Source organism: Saccoglossus kowalevskii, chromosome 10 (assembly GCF_978046115.1).
Source record: "Saccoglossus kowalevskii chromosome 10, keSacKowa6.1, whole genome shotgun sequence".
Lineage (NCBI taxonomy): Eukaryota > Metazoa > Hemichordata > Enteropneusta > Harrimaniidae > Saccoglossus > Saccoglossus kowalevskii.
Window position 1 is genome coordinate 17,041,092 of NC_140650.1, and position 18,328 is coordinate 17,059,419.

The window sequence follows — 18,328 nt, forward strand, 5'->3', positions numbered from 1 at the left end:
TGTCTCCAATACTCTCCGCACATGGGAGTTCTTTCTAAGCTTTCTTTGATTTTGTAATATGTCAAAGCATGTATAAATGGGGTGTTATTTATTCAAAAGATATACTATATTTGAGAGAAGTATGTTCAGGGAAAAATGTCTGAATTGTAATTTTTGAGGTGTTTGTGCGTTTTCATACTGATTTTAATAATTTAAAGTAACGTTTGTATTATGCATATAGCTAAGCAATTGTTTTGAAACGCATTCAAATGATGGCACCTCTGTGATAAATATGGTTTGGTTACATTGACGCAATACAGAATTGCTGCGCTGTGATTTATTTTAATAAAGTGCTGGCATATATGGTCAACAGAGGCGGCGGCCCAAAATTTTACATGGAGGGGCGAGATCTACTCACAACCTCGTCCTGAAGGCGTGACCTTACTAGGAGGTCTGGGGCGTGCCCATAAACAATTTTGAAATCTAGAACCTCTGAAACGCTATTACCTGTATTTTGAGGGTCAAATTTTGCTGACACAAAGGGTTTCAGCTTGATTTTGTAGGGGTGACGCCCCCAAAATTTTTTCGAGGGGACGACCGCCCCCTGTCCCGCTGCCACTGGTCAACCATTTCTCTCAAAAATAGTCTTTCGTATTCTGGTTTAGGCCCTCTATAGGGGAGATCAGGTGGTTTACCTCTGTTTTGTTTTTGACACAGAGGACGCTATTCCGCAAATCGTGTTCACTGATTGGCCTGCAATATATTGACAGCTGTCTGATGTATTACGCAGTCTCAGAATAGCCATATGATTTGTGGTTAAAAACCACTTTATATACTGTGTGGTTCATACTTTGATATATTTGGGGGGGGGGCACCCACTATATATTTTAGGTACTGTGTGAAAACACTTGTGGTGTTATTGTCTCTGGATTATATAATAAATTGATTTCTGATCTTTGCTCATTGTTGTTTGGTCAAAATGGTTGCACGTCGCGCCTGACGAGATGCATAATAATAATAATAATATTTCAGGTTTTTTGGTAAGATGTGTTACATATGCTATATGTAGCTATATCTTATTGCTAAACTTCTATTTTATTAAAGAATGTTCGAATTGATTTTAGATAGCTTTGTCCGTGTATTGTATATATAGTGCAGCGAAAAGCCACTGTCATACTGACCAAGGGTTAATTAGAATTACCTAGATTTTAGTCTCAACGGAGGGACTAATGTTTTAAAATCCCATAGACGTTTTACAATATTCAGTGTGAACGGCATTGAAAGCATTTTTCCATTATCCCCAACAGTTTTAAATTTAGGTTGGATATAGGTCACGTGATTCTATACATGTCTGTTTAGAATACATGATTTCAATTTGTACAAACAACTACTGAAATCCAGCATCGACAACCACGAGAGCAGATGAACTTTGATACCTATTGTCATGCACCTAAATAATATTCTTGTTCTAAATTAACAATCGTTTATAGTTGTATTTCAAATCTACAAATATGTAGATTTGGACGTGAAATGTAAAAACAAAACACCAAAAACATACTTTAAATTCAAAATGGGCTGGCAGAGATACCATAACTAACTGTTTTGATTTGTAGTTATATCACGCAATTATGTCAAATGCATGTTGATAAGAACCTGTTTATTGCAGTTGAAGTAAGTAAGTGAGTAATTTAACTGGTGAATAATTTTAGCTTAATACACATCACACCAGCAGCATTATGTATACATTTCTGATTACTATAATAGAAGTACATAGTAACTGTAAAAACTATACCATATCTAGAAATGTATGTATTACATTTTGCTTCACTTGAAATTTTATATATTTCAATTGACACAAAACTCACAGTATTTGAAGGGCGGTGGTCGTCGCGATATTGGTCATATATTAACAAAGATGACGAGAAGCCATTTTCGCTGATCAACGCGTACATTGAAGAGACTTCAATATTTCTAGTAAGCAATTCCTATGGTGATTATACCGCATCGAAATACTCTACGTAGTGGAAGTCTGTATTTAGTGAACATTGCAAGTAGATCAAATCTCGCATTCCGGCTTGTCACTGGTAAAGTCAAAATGGTACTAGGGAAATTGCCGTTTATCAACTAGAAATATCGCAGATGATCGCGACGACAACCGCTATTTATGAATAGTGTTTAATACTAAAAATGTATCGTGATCAACTCTAGTTATTGTTAAAATACAAAATAAAACAAGCTAAAATAGGTATATAATATTCAAATATAAAATATTTGTAAAAGTGTAATTAAAAATAGAAAAAATGGAATCAAATCATGAAACAAATAACATCAATACTAATTATGAAAAGATGGACAGAAATGCTCGGAATGACACGCAAAACCATACATGTTGTTTGTATATATTTCCAGTTGATTTAAATATGGCGAATTCACATTTCAGTGGCCAACGCATCGATGCCAAAGCTATTGTCATAGAAATTATTCTGAGATGTGGGATCATCGTTCGTTCCGTCCATTTCGACTGAAACACCTCTTTTGTCTGTTGGCCTATATATTCCACGTTTATTTCTTCTGTTCGCGACATAGTATATGACAATGCCGATAACTAAATCGAAAAAAAAGAAATGAAAAAAAGACATGAATTAGTAGAGTTAGCGAGAACTATGCTCAATAACAGCAATAGTTTCAACACTATTGTAACAGTTTGAGCAACTTTATTATTATAAAATCTATTTTAAAATATTAACGTACAACATACCTAATAAAATAATGACAGAACAGCAAACTGCTGTTATATCTAGCACACTTAGAATGTCACCAGAACTACCAGGATTCTGCATTAAACAAAACACGTATAGTGATAAAATGAGTTAAACAAAAGAACGGGAAACTGCGACGAGCAGTGTATCTCTCTACCCATTTAAGCCCCCTTCACATTTCCCATTACCCGTAATTCAGTATGCAATATACATATACACGTGACCAAATACTCAGCATGCTACATAATATAATATAATATACTGCCTGATGTGACCTTACATCGCGGAGATTACACTATGGGGAAACAACGCTACAGTAGTGTCATCAGAAACGATTTAAATATCATTAGAATATGACTCATCCTTATGACTTATACATACGTTTAGTTCAATGGCGACAATTGTGGTCTGAGACGGTGTTGTCATGTCACTTACTAATGACACGTTACCTGAATATGAAAAATGTAGACATAAAGTTATGTTGTGCTGGGAAATCATACAATGTAACTCGTTCACGCGGCGGCAATTGCTAACTATTTGCGTTCCAAAATGTATATCGCAATGACCGCCAAATGATTTTCCGTTCAACTGCGAGATCTTGAGTATTGCGTGAAAGACGCGGACCGAACGCCTGCTGCAAAGATCGAACAATTTGATTTTGAACTCGAATTTCATTTTTTTACAGCTCAAAGTCGAAAGGCTGATCTTTGACAGGAGAATATTGCGTTTACATACCCATCATCAAATGTGTACATAACATTCTTAAGCGTGGAAATATCCTCCAAAAATATTCGCGTTTGTCGAATCCCGCGCGATGATTGACGCCACTAAGACGCTGTGGCCTTTGTTTGTCTTGTTTTTACGTTCGTTTTTACGCATAACGCGGGATCTCGAACGGAAAATGATCTATTATTCAGCAAACAACTGGCTGATCAAATGAAGAAGTATTATTGAGAATATTATAATAAGTAGTCTCACATTCATCAATTCTCAATGCACTATCTTTGTAAGTTGTATAACCATCAGGACAAGGCAGACAAGTCGCACTTCCAATGCCAGGCTGATAACTTCCAGTTGGGCATGGTAAACACTTAAACGGAGCATCACTTGAGTGTTGATAAAAACCAGATTCACAGTCAACTACAGGAATGAATGATCAATAAAAAACACACATCGTTATTTGTATGGCTGTAACAGTGGTATAACGCCCAGGAAACCTTACTATTATAAATAGCCAGTAGAACAATATTTATTTTAAGGTTGATAAAAATATAAATGATATTAACTTACCGCATAGGAATGGCAAGTTGTCCATCGATTCTCGTCCATGTGGACAGACTGGTTCAATATGTTGATATCGCAAGGTACCACTCTTCATGTTTATAGGTATATCGTCTATTGTGAACAGATATTTATCTTCATATGATGCATATTCCAATGCGTTGACGAAACGTTCAACATTTTCAACACGTTCTTCGAAGATTGATTGCAGTTCTGAGTGCACCATATTTAGGTCATTCATTCTAGACGAATTAGCTCCCTTTATAATCAAATGCACATGACCGTATATTAATCCGTCATCTATTGTGGCATTTAGTACACTCACTGTAAGTAGCAATTCGGTTTGCCCCAAAATATACGCAATGGCGGCTGAGAATTTCCTTTCTAGATTGCTTAAAGAGTCGTGGTGAACTTCTGGCTTGTTTACAGCGATCGTCGACTGGTAGAATTGAAAATTCAGTTCAGCAGTGGCAATAGCTAGGGATGTTTTCAAAACCTTTACTGACATCGTATTCGATACGTATCTGCCAATTGAATTTGAAGCCTCACATCGGTACCATCCCATTTTAACTGTATGTATGTCATCAAATAGCAGATGTGTTCCACCACTTGAAAATATATTGAATGTTTGTGAATCAATAGAATAGTACCAAGTGACATCTGGAGTAGGTCGTCCAGTGACATTGCACATAATTTGAAACGGTGGTTCTTGTCCAGCAATAACAGTTTCGTCTTGGAGGAAATTTGTGACTGTCGGTGGTGTTAACACATCAATAAATATTTCATCAGATGTAACGTTGATGACATGATTACTTGCTGCACATTTATACCAGCCTATTGTTGACAGAGTTGCATTACCAAGCAGTAACTTCATATCTTTAGAAATCAAAGTACCATCTTTATACCAAGTGATGGTAGGTGCAGGGTCGCCAATCGCATTGCAAAACAATACTATTTCTTCATTTTCTGAAATCGTCGTATTAACGAGTTCATTCAATATCAATGGGGGTTCAGCACAAAATATTTTCAACGTCACTGTTTCCTCCAAGACATCTAGAAATCCAGAACTTATTTCAAGTGCGTCATCAAGTCGGAGTGAGTCATTTCGTAAAATACGATAAAACTGTGTTTTACTTTTCATTATAAGATTTCTCATGGCGTCAACATCAAGGAAATCAACATCTTCATAAAGACTGTAAAATTTATCAAATGTCACTAACAGGCAGTCTTCAAACGAAACACACTCTTCCTTTGTAAACATCTCACTCGTAATATTTTCCATTGCTGCTTTCCATGGCCCGACGATTTGGTATTCTGCTGCAAGCTCTAATGATTTTAAACTGGATAAGTGCGATGTATTCAGAACAGCAAATGCCTCACGAATCGCAGGAGATTCTGACATATTTACTTTCGAGATCTCCAATTCAATGTCTTCCTCTGTGATATTGTAATTAACATAGGCTTCAGTTATGTTGACCTCACTCAAATCTACATCCATGAATGTGATATTATCCCGTAACATGATTAAGTCGTTGAGTCCCTCGGATGCATTTTCTCTACTCTTTTTTGAATCATAGGCAACCTCATTAAGAAGAGACATCGCTTGAAACAGAAAGTCGTATATGTTTAAGAATGTGTTACAGTTCTTCTTGAAAAGAAAAAGTCGCAAACCATTTTCATTTTCGTTTGAAACTCCAGAAGCGTTCATATATTTTACGTATTCACTTTCAAATGTTTCAATGTGAAGTGTTTGATTTGTATGTGCAGATGAATTAGAGTAAGTATCAGCTCGGTCTGCATATTCAATTGAGCGTTTCTTCTTGAGTGGTATCAATATATCCGATAAATTTTCAATAACACTAACTGCTACTTTCCAAATACTTTCAGCTAAATTTCGGAAATTAATAGTCACTTTAACAGTTCTCATACCAGCTCGGAATAGGTCAATATCCATTGCAACTTCAAACACAAACAAATCTGCAGTAGACACTTCTATCTCAAACCATATACGTTGTATGTCTACTATCGCGTTGAGGCCATGTCGAATGATAAAATTCAACACATCTATTCCAACAGCAACTACATCTTTCACCAATTCAAGCGCACTGTTTGCAGTTTCCAAGGCAAATTTAACCTCTTCTAGTGTTACAATTACTAGATCTAGTGCAAGTTCAGCTAAATCAAGAACGATTCTAGCTCCGTCCACCACAAGCTGTGCAGTGAAAACTGCAAACTTGGCAGCATCTAAAGCTATCATTGCAACTCCTACTGCTATTTCAGCAATCCCCAAAGCTACAAATGCAACTGCTCGTATAGCTGCACATATAATATTTTTAGCGATGCACAACGGGTCTGGTATTTTTACTGCACAATCAGTCCAATAACAGCAAGGATAGCGAATAAAACCATCACACCACTTCCATTTTAAACCAGGAAGACACCATTTCCGACAATTCTCTATGCGACAGAGGTTATCAATGTCAATTTTTTTCTCTCTTAACCAGTCCATTGCTGACTGCACACCATTTTGAGCACTGTCAAGTACTTCAATAGCCTGGTCAAATTTCTCAACAGCAGCATCAAAAGCGGCGTTTGCATTATCAACATCACTTTGTCTGCCTCGTATCCATTGTTGAACTCTATCGACACTTTCTTGTGCATCTGTAACTAAATCTTGGGCTTGTGTCAATCGCAAAGTTGCCTTTTCCCCAAATGCATTGGCTGCATTTATCAGTGCATCTGTCATTCTCATTGGTAAAGACTGGGTCCCAAAACCAAACTCCCCTCGTACCGTCCACCTTTGATCAGACCAAGGAACAAAAACTGAAGCCTGCGCAAATATTGTAGCATAACACACATCCCAAATATATCCATTAATTTCAAAATGAATTACCTCGTTGGTGACAAAAACATTCGCTTCGTCAAAAATGCGAAGAATATTGACGCCACCAAAAAAATGAAACAAAAATTCGTCTGTATTTGGTGCAAGAGCAAATGCACCACCCAAATTGGGGCCTAGTGTCAGTCTTTTGTATTTTATGCTGTGAGACAATTTAATTAAACCCTTTGTAGCCTTATCATCTTCAAACAAACCATACAGATCACTGAATCTACTGCATTCACCTAACATGTTTGACTTTACAATTTCAATCTGAACTGACCCAAAACCCAATGCAACAATATTGAGTTTTGCTTGAAACATCAGACCCACTCCTGTGTAATCTTTCCTTATTTTCAATACGTTTTCCACATATAGCAGTGCACATCGTTCAATATTACTCTGTAACTGATGTGCATAGTTGAGAAGCGAGTCGACACTACCAGTAGATAATCTTGTGGATTCATCAGCAAGTTGTTGTTGTAGATCGGTGCATATGTACATTATTTTCTGGGCACGTGACCTTACAGGCGATAAGATATCTGGTAAATCACTGAATAATTCTCTTCCAATGACAATAGTTTCTAGGTCTTCTTTGAAACCAATTAGTTCTAATGTAATTTCTCTGAGTGCTGATTGGGTAAATTCAGAAACGTTGTCAATAAAGGTATTGATCAGTAACACCATCTCATCTATACTGGGAAGTATGTCTACGATAAGATCTATAATGTCACGTTTAGGAAGTGCTGCGATTTCATCAGAAATGTCATATGTAATGAATGCATTGATATTGGTATCCAGGGTGACTCCAAACAACCTTGCCATCATTGAGTTACCAAAAGGATTTGCAGACAGTTGACCACGAAAGAAAAATCCAGGTGGATCAGCACCAGAACCACACCATCGTCTTTCAGTGCCTGGTGGTTTGATGAATATAAAGTACATGTGTTACTCAGCTAATGAATTCAAATTCATACCAACCAACCAAATAATTTTTAATTCTATATAAGTGAAAGTGTCATAATTACCGCCAATTGAAAGAAATGCATCCGCCCTTGCATCTATCACTCCTCCAATCTGGATGATGACAGGGTGTCCAAATACTTTGAATGTAATGTGCATGTCCACCTCTGTTGTGAAAGTGACAATCGCTTCCCAACGACTAGCAAATATATGAGTTAACATCTGTAGAAAAAAGATAGTGAATGCAAATCAATCACGTTTCATGTTGCCATTACACACTGTTAAATAATACGATTACTGTAAAAACAACGGTAATGCATTACCTTGTCTATGTCATCGACCACCAGCATAAACACTAGATCACCAGAAAGTGAAAAACCAATTGTATCACTATCTCCGAGTAGGTTATCATTTGATATTGAGAGAGACATCCATACGTTATATCCTGAAGAGAGCGTGTAGGTAAACATATGGTCACCATTCCACAGTTCAATACTGGTTGTCTCGGATTTGAGTTTCTTGTCGACTGACATGCCAATTCCTATCAGGTTAATTACCCAGCCTTTGTCACTTAAAGGTTTAAGAAAATCAAATTGACTAATTTTGTCCCATAAATCTTCTGGGAACATGAGAATATTGGTTCCTAAAACAGTGTCGCATACATCAACCAATAAACACATTCCACTGACTGATGGTGGAAACTGAATCGCTTCACCCAGTACCGATATCTGTGTCTTGCTTTTGAATTGAAAAACAGAATACAGATCGTCATCAAACACAGGGGCTCGACGACACACACCATATCTACTAATTTCGCTGCCATTAAGAACCATCGAACGTATACCACTAAATTTTATGTACACGTGTTCTTTATCAGTAATACTAATCCAGTCTGGCAAATTCAGTGATATGCCATTTAAGAAGGAGTTCGCAAACGAATTGCTCTCGGTTAATTCCTGAATATCATATACAGTAAAGGGAATTTCTATGCATTCACTGTTTCCATGACCCGAGATCATGGTACCAATTTCTGGAGAATAACGCGACGATATACTAGACAAGGTAAATGATGAAGTTTTGATGACGGCAATACCATTTAGTGAGATTGGAACAGAAAACTGGTTAATGTCAAGGAAGACAACACCGAAAGTGTAACGAACTAACGAATTACTTGTTAATTGAAACCAGGTAGATGTGGATGATAACGATAACTGTAAAGCTGATGGACACTGGAACAGATATTCGACATAGCAGCCAGTGGGGAGTGTCCCAAAAGGTATATTAAGCTTTTCAAATGCCGACATGACTGATGCTACTAAGTTTGGTAAAGGTTTGAAATTGTTTGCACTGATTCCAGACAGTGCAAATCTAATATCTAGTACTCCAGATGTTGTTGGCGTGATCGTAACGTCAGTAACAGTTTTTTGATTAGTTAGTGAGACTGCTGGAGGATCGAACACTGCTTCATTGGAGAAAAATGATATTACAATATGATGACTGGGTTGCGCTGAAATATTGAAATGTTGTTGTTCCCCAATCCTTAGTTGTGGTAACTGTGATAATTTGACTACACCATGTTCGCAAATCTCTCCATCATATCCGGTGTCACTACAGTTGCATGCTGGGAAATTATCAGAAGTGACAAAACAAGAACCACCATTGAGACACAGGTTAGGTCTGCATATATCTGTGAAAGATATTACATGATTTATAATATTGTAGGTCACAAAAGACAATGTTTTGTATTCATAATATATGAATGATATCTTTAAGGTCACCCTAAAATATGAGATTTTTTGAGCTTATGTAGTAATCTTCATTTGAATTTATTTTATTGAATAAAAAATACTACAACGGCTTGATAAATCTAATATATTTGAAGGGTGGCACATTACATGTATAAAGGTCAACTGAATGTCCAAAATTAGCATTTAACACCAGAATGTATGAACAGTAAGCGCATGTAAATTAGGTAAACAAATGAAGTTATATTGTCAACACATGATCAGAAATAAAAGACTTTAAATAACACTTTCGAAACATTAACACTCGCATCACTGCATAATACCATTCTGAAACATAAACGACGATGTCAGGCATGCATACTGTTTTTTTAGTAACAATTCAATAAGATAAAACTTCGAAATGGACACTAAAAAATGTTTATGCCGTGTAAACCTTTTCGTTCACTGTCAGAGATTATGTTTCCGCCACGGGCTATAGCACTTTTGCGTCTGATGTTAACAAAATAATTGTTAATCCGCCAGTCACGATGGCACAGTACACTCCAAATAAGTGCAAGTACGTTTTGGAACGAATACAGATACATATTGTCTTTACGGAACGGTAAATTGTATTGTTTTCAGTGCTAAATATAATATATATATGTATTATTATTATGTATGTATATATATATATATTGTGAGAATAAACAAGGATACCTTTCGTAATCTGTTATCAATACTAATCAATAAATAAATAATTAATGAACATTAACTGAATGTAACCCAATATGTATATTACTCACCAATACACGAGTGACCATCTCTATCCAAAACAAAACCACGGTAACAGTAACAGCTATAACCTCCAATTGTATTATTGCATAGGTGTTCACAAATTTGGTCTTCCACACATTCATCAATATCTATTAAATACAAAATGTTGAAACAAATTTGAGGGCATATCGCTGTTACGTCATCATAAAGCAGAGCTTTTTTATAGTAAAATTGGATACCAAGTACTAGTATATTAATGAGTACATTATAATTTCTCGAGTTTAAAAACATCAAGTGAAATTGTTTGAATAGATGTCATGTATCACTTTTTCAATAACTACCTGTCATAACTAAAATCAGTCTAATTTAATATCATAAATTTGAGTACAATTTCAAATCATTGAAAGACTAAAAAATGGGATATGTCAGGCTAGACAGTCAGTCAGCATAAGAGTTAACGATCTAGATCGAAAAAAACTTAACTCTTAGACGACGACGAAACAGACATGACCTGACAAGAAAGGTGAGTCGCGGATTTCACACTTTATGGCCCCCTGCATAGAAGTTGGAATACTTGTATTGAAGATGAAATGTCGGTAAATTACAAACCAATGCCAATCCAATATCATGGTAGGACTAGTCACGCTTGGTGATTGGTTGGACGCCATAGTCAGGCACTCAACTGAAAACAGAGGTAGAAATATGAAGGCCATGTTTGCTAAATGCTGTACTTTTGACTGACAACAGATGGAGAATGACACTAATTATCGTGCAGCTGGAAATAATTCTACCTTGAAGTAACAGAATGAACCGTGGGATGAAGACGAATTTCGACGTAGAGGGCTCCTGACAACCATGGGGCCAAACAAAGTTCCAGAAGAGTGTACGTGTAAAACGTCATGACGAGACTATCGCTTTATGCAGTGTGCTTGGTAATGGTTTGGATTCTTGCAAGTAGTTTTACACAGTTGGCAGAGAGTACTATTGTAATTCACAAACTTACCAACACAACTTGTTGCATCACTTTTAAGTTCGTAGCCAGTAAAGCAGGAACATACAGCAATGCCACTTATACTTTGGCACATATGACTGCAACCTGGGTTACCACTTTCGCATGCATCGTGATCTGAAAATTAATGAAACGATGGAGAACTTTTTTTTATAATATTTTCTGCATTAGCCATGTATGCAGTTCAATTGGTAATTAGGAGTCCGCAAATGTTCGCACTAGTTATGTGTATTATAAGACAGGTAGTGTGAATATATCCAGAAATGTGTGAGCGCCGAGTCAACGAAATTTGTTTTTTTTTAATTTGGATAGTAAAATGTCTAAAATGATCTCGTATCTTATTGATAAATCGTGCCACCCATGAGTAGTTGTGTTTGTAAAAATAAAGATATTCGTGATGTCATTTATTACCAGAGCACGTTTTGGCATTGGCATCCAGGATGTAGTTACCATTGCATGTACAGTAAAAACTTCCATCAGTGTTAATGCAATTATGTTCACATTCATCAGTACCAGTTTCACATTCATCAATGTCTAGTGAGGAGATATGTTAGCAGTGAGTATAAACAAACACGTAAATGTCAAACGAGGGAAATCAAGTCTATAATAAATCAACAGCGAAAAAATATATTTATGTATTTATCCTAGCATTTATCATTTAATGAGGTTCATTACCATATATGGTGATATGGTGATCTTATATGCTGAGTAAATCAGATGTATACTTTATTTTATCGGCCATATATTCATATATATATATATAAATATATATATAAATATGTATATATATATGTATATATATATCAGTAATTTTAATGAAAAAAAAGTACATTTATCTTAGTAATAGTGACACCTGTTGTTTAGTGTGATGAACCCCCACGGTTGGGTACAGGAGCATAGAAGTTTTTAATTAAAATTGTTTTCCATAAGAAAAATGAAACCATCATACATGGCCTTATAAACAGCCTTTTACTTCATAGTGGGGTGGGTGGAGTAAAGCTGTGATTATTTTTATTACTTTCTGACCATCTAGTTTGCCATTTACCATGTCCATATAAACTAAAGCTCCAGCCAATATCAGATTTGACTACTTGTTTCAAGCTATGGCACTTGGAAATGAGTGTTGTGACATGTGGCAAATGTCCAACTGTCTTGGTTAATAAGATTGGCTATATTTCAACTAGAAACAGGTAAACCAGTATACCTGTATGTACGAAGCCAGTGATCGTTATTCAAGCCAAAGAAACTGCATCTATTTATATAAATACACATGGACAGAGAATATTTTCTTGGAGCACTAAATGTGACAATTGCCCTACTGTCTGTGATAAATATACCACACCAGCTACATAGTGCCCGACGAGGAGTTGGGTAGGTAGTGAAGAAAAACATTGACTGAAGCCTGGCAGAGGACTGAATTGTTGTCAACAGCAACAAACATACTGGGAAAGTCAAAGACAGTGAAAAAACAAACAAACAAAAAACACACAGGCATATAAATACTAACTTTCTAGGATCTTTATTGACTCCAAGTAATCCAGAGTAGAACGAGATGAATCAACGCTATACTCCGCCATCTTTATTTTAATATTAGATGCAACCATTATTCTGTAGGGGACAACGGGTCATAACTTGAGGGGAGTTAACACCCATGATTTTTAAAATGCCTTGATCAATAAGAGTCTAAGTTACAGGGAACATTATTTTCATTTTTCAGTGGACCAATAAATGCATTTGACAGGAAAATAGAAAAACTCTACCACAACAGCAATTAGAACAGCTTGCTGCATTATAAGTATCACTTCCCTGTCAAATTAGTGGTTCATGCTTATTTGAATCTGAACATAACAGGCCAATTCTATCACACCTTGCTAGGCTTGAACTTCCATCCAATCAGAGCATTCCAAATGAACATGATTCTCCACAAAACTAGAGGGCGCTCTGACCAAAAAATTGCCATGATCTAAATAAAAAGAACTGATATATATATATATATATATCCATATATATATATATATATATATATATCCATATATATATATATATATATATATATATATATCCATATATATATATATATATATATATATCCATATATATATATATATATATATATATATATATATATATATATATATATATATCCATATATATACAGGCTATTGCTTTTGTCCAATGCCTTCAATATAGCGTTAGTTACATGCTTGTATATGTAACAGAATTCAACATATTAAAACAATGTCAATTCGGTATGTGTTATGAGCCGTGCCCCTTTCCCATAATACATTACAAACATTTTAAAATGAGAAAAATATTCAAAATTCTTCACATAAACCGCTAGTCGCAGGGTGGGGGTAGTATAAGTGAAACTCTTAACAATAACCTCATGTAATGTTGTTAAGACTAAAATTATGCAAATGAGATGCAAAACAATATTTACAAAAAATCTATCAGAAAAAGTCACATGACCGATAAACGTATTAAATATTACACAGTTTCGGGGAATACTGTTCAAAATACGCATGACAAAAACAAACATAGTTGAACTCTGGTGACCTTGCCCTTTGTTATATAATATAATTCCCTTTATCATAATTTGATTCAATATAAATATGCATTGTCATAATTAATTTTGAATACAAACAAGTTTTGGGGTCGAACCAACAGTGGGGAATCAGTCTACCGAATGTCCTTAAAAGATGTAAATATTTTACAAAAACATTGATGCCTTATTTGTTTAATTATTTTAAGGGACATAATTTCCAGCTTTCTTCAAAGTAATTCAGATATTTTAGTATAAAAACAAATGTCTCATTGAAAAAAAAGTGCTGCATTTAGATGTGAATAGATTCATAAAACATGCAAGATAACAGAAAATTTTAGCTGGCTTTAGTCCAAGTATTTTGTACAGGTGTCTTTCAAAAATTAATGATTCACTGAGACAAATATGAACTGCCTCATTGTGTGACTACTGTATTATATGAAAAGTAAAAAAAAAACACCCTTTATGAATAGCTATCATGCTGCAAGCTCTGCTTTGTATGCAAATCAACTTAAATAGTTAGTTGGTGTCCAGTGGAGGGAGAAGTCAACAGTACTGTTGCCTCCTGAGAATCTACACTGCAATCTTTGAAGTGCGTTTTTAAACTAGTATTATAAAAACTCTATCATTCTGTTCTAATAGCTGAAACATATTCCTGTGAGTTTTCATTTGTCGAATGAACTGTGTGTCAAATACAGAATACATATATTTTAGAATAATTTTCTTTTTAAAATGTAGATGAAATGTTTTGCTTTCAATGTATTTTTTATGTATTGTTTTTGATTTGATAACTTTGAACTAAACAGATTTTCTATTAGCTTCAGATCTTGATCAAAGTTAGGCACCCAGTTCATAGGAGTGCTTATATTGATTTTCTGACATCTTGTTTTCTGTAAAGATTTTATTGGTAGGTTTTCAAATGTGTATCAGACTGTGCAATCTCTCCATGAGTTGGTTTTGAAACCCAGTATGGGATTCTGAGATACATTCTTAAGGATATTATTACAAGATAAATCATTTGCTTCATTGAACACATACAACAATGCATATTTCCACTGAAATCAGTGACCTTTGATGTGTATCACCAGTGATCAGTCAAGTAGAAACAGTCAAAATATTTTATCAGATTTTCTCAATTTTTGCATGATATTTTCATACAGGACATCTGTTGTTCAAACTCAGGGAAGACTTTATACTGGTGAACAAGGTGACCAAGTTTGATAAAGTTTGGAATAGAATTAGTAAAGTTATTATGCACAGAATAACAATTATTAACGACGACGACGACGACGACGACGACAACAACAACGACAACAACAACGACAACGCCGGACAAAATTTTACCCTTAATGTACCTTTCCCTTCCATCTTTGGTGGTACGGGCAAGGTAAAAATAATAATAACGAAAGCTAACTTTTCATGTAATTGTAAACTAATTGGTAAAATCATATTTATCACTTAAAACATAAACTAAATAAATAAGTATAATAATGTTAGCTAATTGACTATGGAGAAGCTACAAGTAGGAACGTCTTACATACAATCTAGTCCCAACTGACAAACTAAGACAATACATTGTTTACCCAAGCCGAATACTCTTTCTAAATGTATTTTCACCAAAGTTTCATTATTTTTTTTTTATTTTTAGACAATTCAAAATATAATAGATTCTATTACTGAATTAAACATTAACCATATTTTAAAAACATAAAAAAATACGTCTAACATCATCTAAATGTATACTCTACAGTAAGATGTAACAGTTGTATTACCTTGACACAAAGTGTCAGCATTTGGTACATATCCTTCAAAGCAGGCGCATTCATATGAACCAGGCTTATTGATGCATTGCTGTGGACACTGGTGGTTACCCTCGTCACATTCATCAATGTCTGTTTGTATTAATGCATAGACAATGTAAATGCACAGTATGACACATTTGTTACGATACTCTTATTTTTTTCGCGAGCGAATATCGCGAGTCGGCGAAAATCGTGAATTTTGAAGCAGTAAGCATTTCTCTCGGTGTCGTGTGCCACGGAGTATCGGTAATTGTCGCGAAATGTTGTCTCCATGTATCATAAAATCATGAAATTGCGAAAATTTAAATGTTAAATGGTTTACAGTAACTTTGTCATATTATATACCTTGTTTCAAAATTATTCCCACACTTACCATTACATGTTTTACCATTCAAGTCTAACACAAATCCATCTTCACAAGAGCAAATAAAACTTCCTGGTGTGTTACGACAGACATGGTCACATCCACCACTGGACACACTGCACTCGTCTATATCTGCAATGTCGAAATATGTACATATTCAACTGGCACAATTTATAATTACCATAGCTAAACTATTACAACCTTGTCCATTCAGAACATAGATTATATATCAAATGTATAGATGAATCACAAAGTGACGATGTATGGCAAAAGTGAGTATAAAGGTATTTAATATAACATATCAAAGCAATCTGGATGGTAGTATTAAAGAACATGTCTAAATTGATATTGTTGACAGCTGTGATTTATATACTGAATTGTTCAAGTTACGGACATCGGATTACGAACATCAAGTTATGAAAACATTGAGTTACAACAATGACCACGCCCATATTTTAGAAACCATGTCCACTTTCACGAAACCATTCCCAAATTGTAACTCGATGTTCAATTAACAGGTAACTGATACAAAACAATTACAACATCTATAAAAGCCAAGTTCGGACTCGCATATCACACAACGTTCGGTGTGACTGACACCCGACTATTGCAAATCTGGAGCAGTCACTGATATATAAGTTCGACAAAGAATACGAATAACTTTGTAGGATTTATAGAATATTTGAAATATTCTATTTAAAAATAGAAGCACGGTTAACTTTTCTTATTCTAAATTTTCTGACTTAAAAACTATTTTTTCCAACATTATATATCTATATTTTGCATAATGTCTGCTCACGATGTCTCCAACCTTGATGCCTTATTTATGATATTATGTTGCTGAAGTTTGCTTTCATGACGGTTTTATCCTTTATCCTCTACTTGTTTAATATCAAATAACTCTTACCACTGCAGTGACCAGACGAGTCATTTTGGTATCCTTCGTAACAAATGCATATGTATGAACCAATAGTATCAACACATAACTGTTCACAAGGCGGTGTAGTAATGGCACACTCGTCAATATCTGTTGAAGGTTTGGGATTAAAGTGAATGAACTTCGAACAAAGAACAACTTTTGGTAAAGACATAAAGCTGATTTGTAGTAATTGGATAGTATAATAAAAAGGAGACAAACATAATATGGGAAATGGGAATGTAGTTTCGAACATCTACATGTACTTCAATATATTACCGTTACAAGTCTTCCCATCAGACGCCAATACACCAAATCTACAGTCGCATTTAAGACTGCCTTCTGTATTGAGACAAAATTGGTCACAACCACCATTCTGCTGCAGGCATTCATTAACATCTTAAAGAAAGAAATATGAACGTTAAACACATAAAGTCAACAGGAAATAATGTCCGAGATATTTAGTTTAGAATAAATGGTTCATATGTTATAAACAAGAACACAAGATTACCTTCACACGTCTCGCCATTAAATCCAATGGTGAAACCGGTAAAGCAGGAGCAGAAAAAACTACCAATTGTGTTGTTGCAAATATGTTGACAGTTTCCATTATTTGAAAGGCATTCGTTGACGTCTTGGAAGTAAACATAAAATTACATTATTAGTGATTGTAAAATCGGGAAATGCGTTTAAATAATAATAATTATGTATGTTATGTTCCATATAATACGAGTATTAAAGAAATTTAACCACATCATTTTATATATTATTAATCTGGTGCGTTGATGTATGCGACGGTGTACTATCTGAGTGCATACTTTTAGGTATCGCATTTGGAATTCGCATTTCCAAATATGGTAGGAAAATACCCCATAAAATACCGCAAAATTACGGCACGCTTTGACCTATGGCGTTACGATGACAGATGTATAATAATAAAACATAATACCTTCACAACGTCTTTTATCATTAGCAATCTGATAACCGTTTCTACAAGAACATAGATAACTTCCTACTGTGTTGTGACAGTTGTGTTGGCAGCCATTATTTCCATGGGTGCATTCATTGACATCTGTATAAACGACAAAAACAAATCACGAGTCAGATAACGTATTTCAAAATACGTGTTTGATTTGTCTGGTGTACATCATGAACCATATATTAGTGAAAGAATAATTCATTATCATTTTTCTACTAGTCCACAAGTTAGGTCAGTATATTTGATTATTTGGTACCAACTATATGGGTCTCTGTTGGTTAATAAATCTCCTGGCTAATAGACTAATCAAGCGAACTTAAGCGAGTAGTTTAATCACAATTTTGTCAGATCGAAGTTC

At 35.0% G+C, this 18,328-nt stretch overlaps 1 protein-coding gene across 1 annotated transcript; it reads right to left on the reverse strand.

Moving 5' to 3' along the window:
* Positions 1–1,621: 1,621 nt before the first annotated feature.
* LOC146737906 (uncharacterized) lies at positions 1,622–15,277 on the reverse strand. The gene is made up of 11 exons (XM_085504600.1): positions 15,265–15,277; positions 11,779–11,901; positions 11,362–11,484; positions 10,388–10,507; positions 8,184–9,547; positions 7,926–8,082; positions 4,029–7,814; positions 3,717–3,878; positions 3,120–3,187; positions 2,738–2,813; positions 1,622–2,584 (listed from the first exon to the last, which is right to left on the reverse strand). Exons 1-11 carry the CDS (start codon positions 15,275–15,277, stop codon positions 2,409–2,411), a joined length of 6,168 nt encoding a protein of 2,055 aa, XP_085360726.1. The 3' UTR covers positions 1,622–2,408.
* Between the last annotated feature and the right edge of the window lie 3,051 nt (positions 15,278–18,328).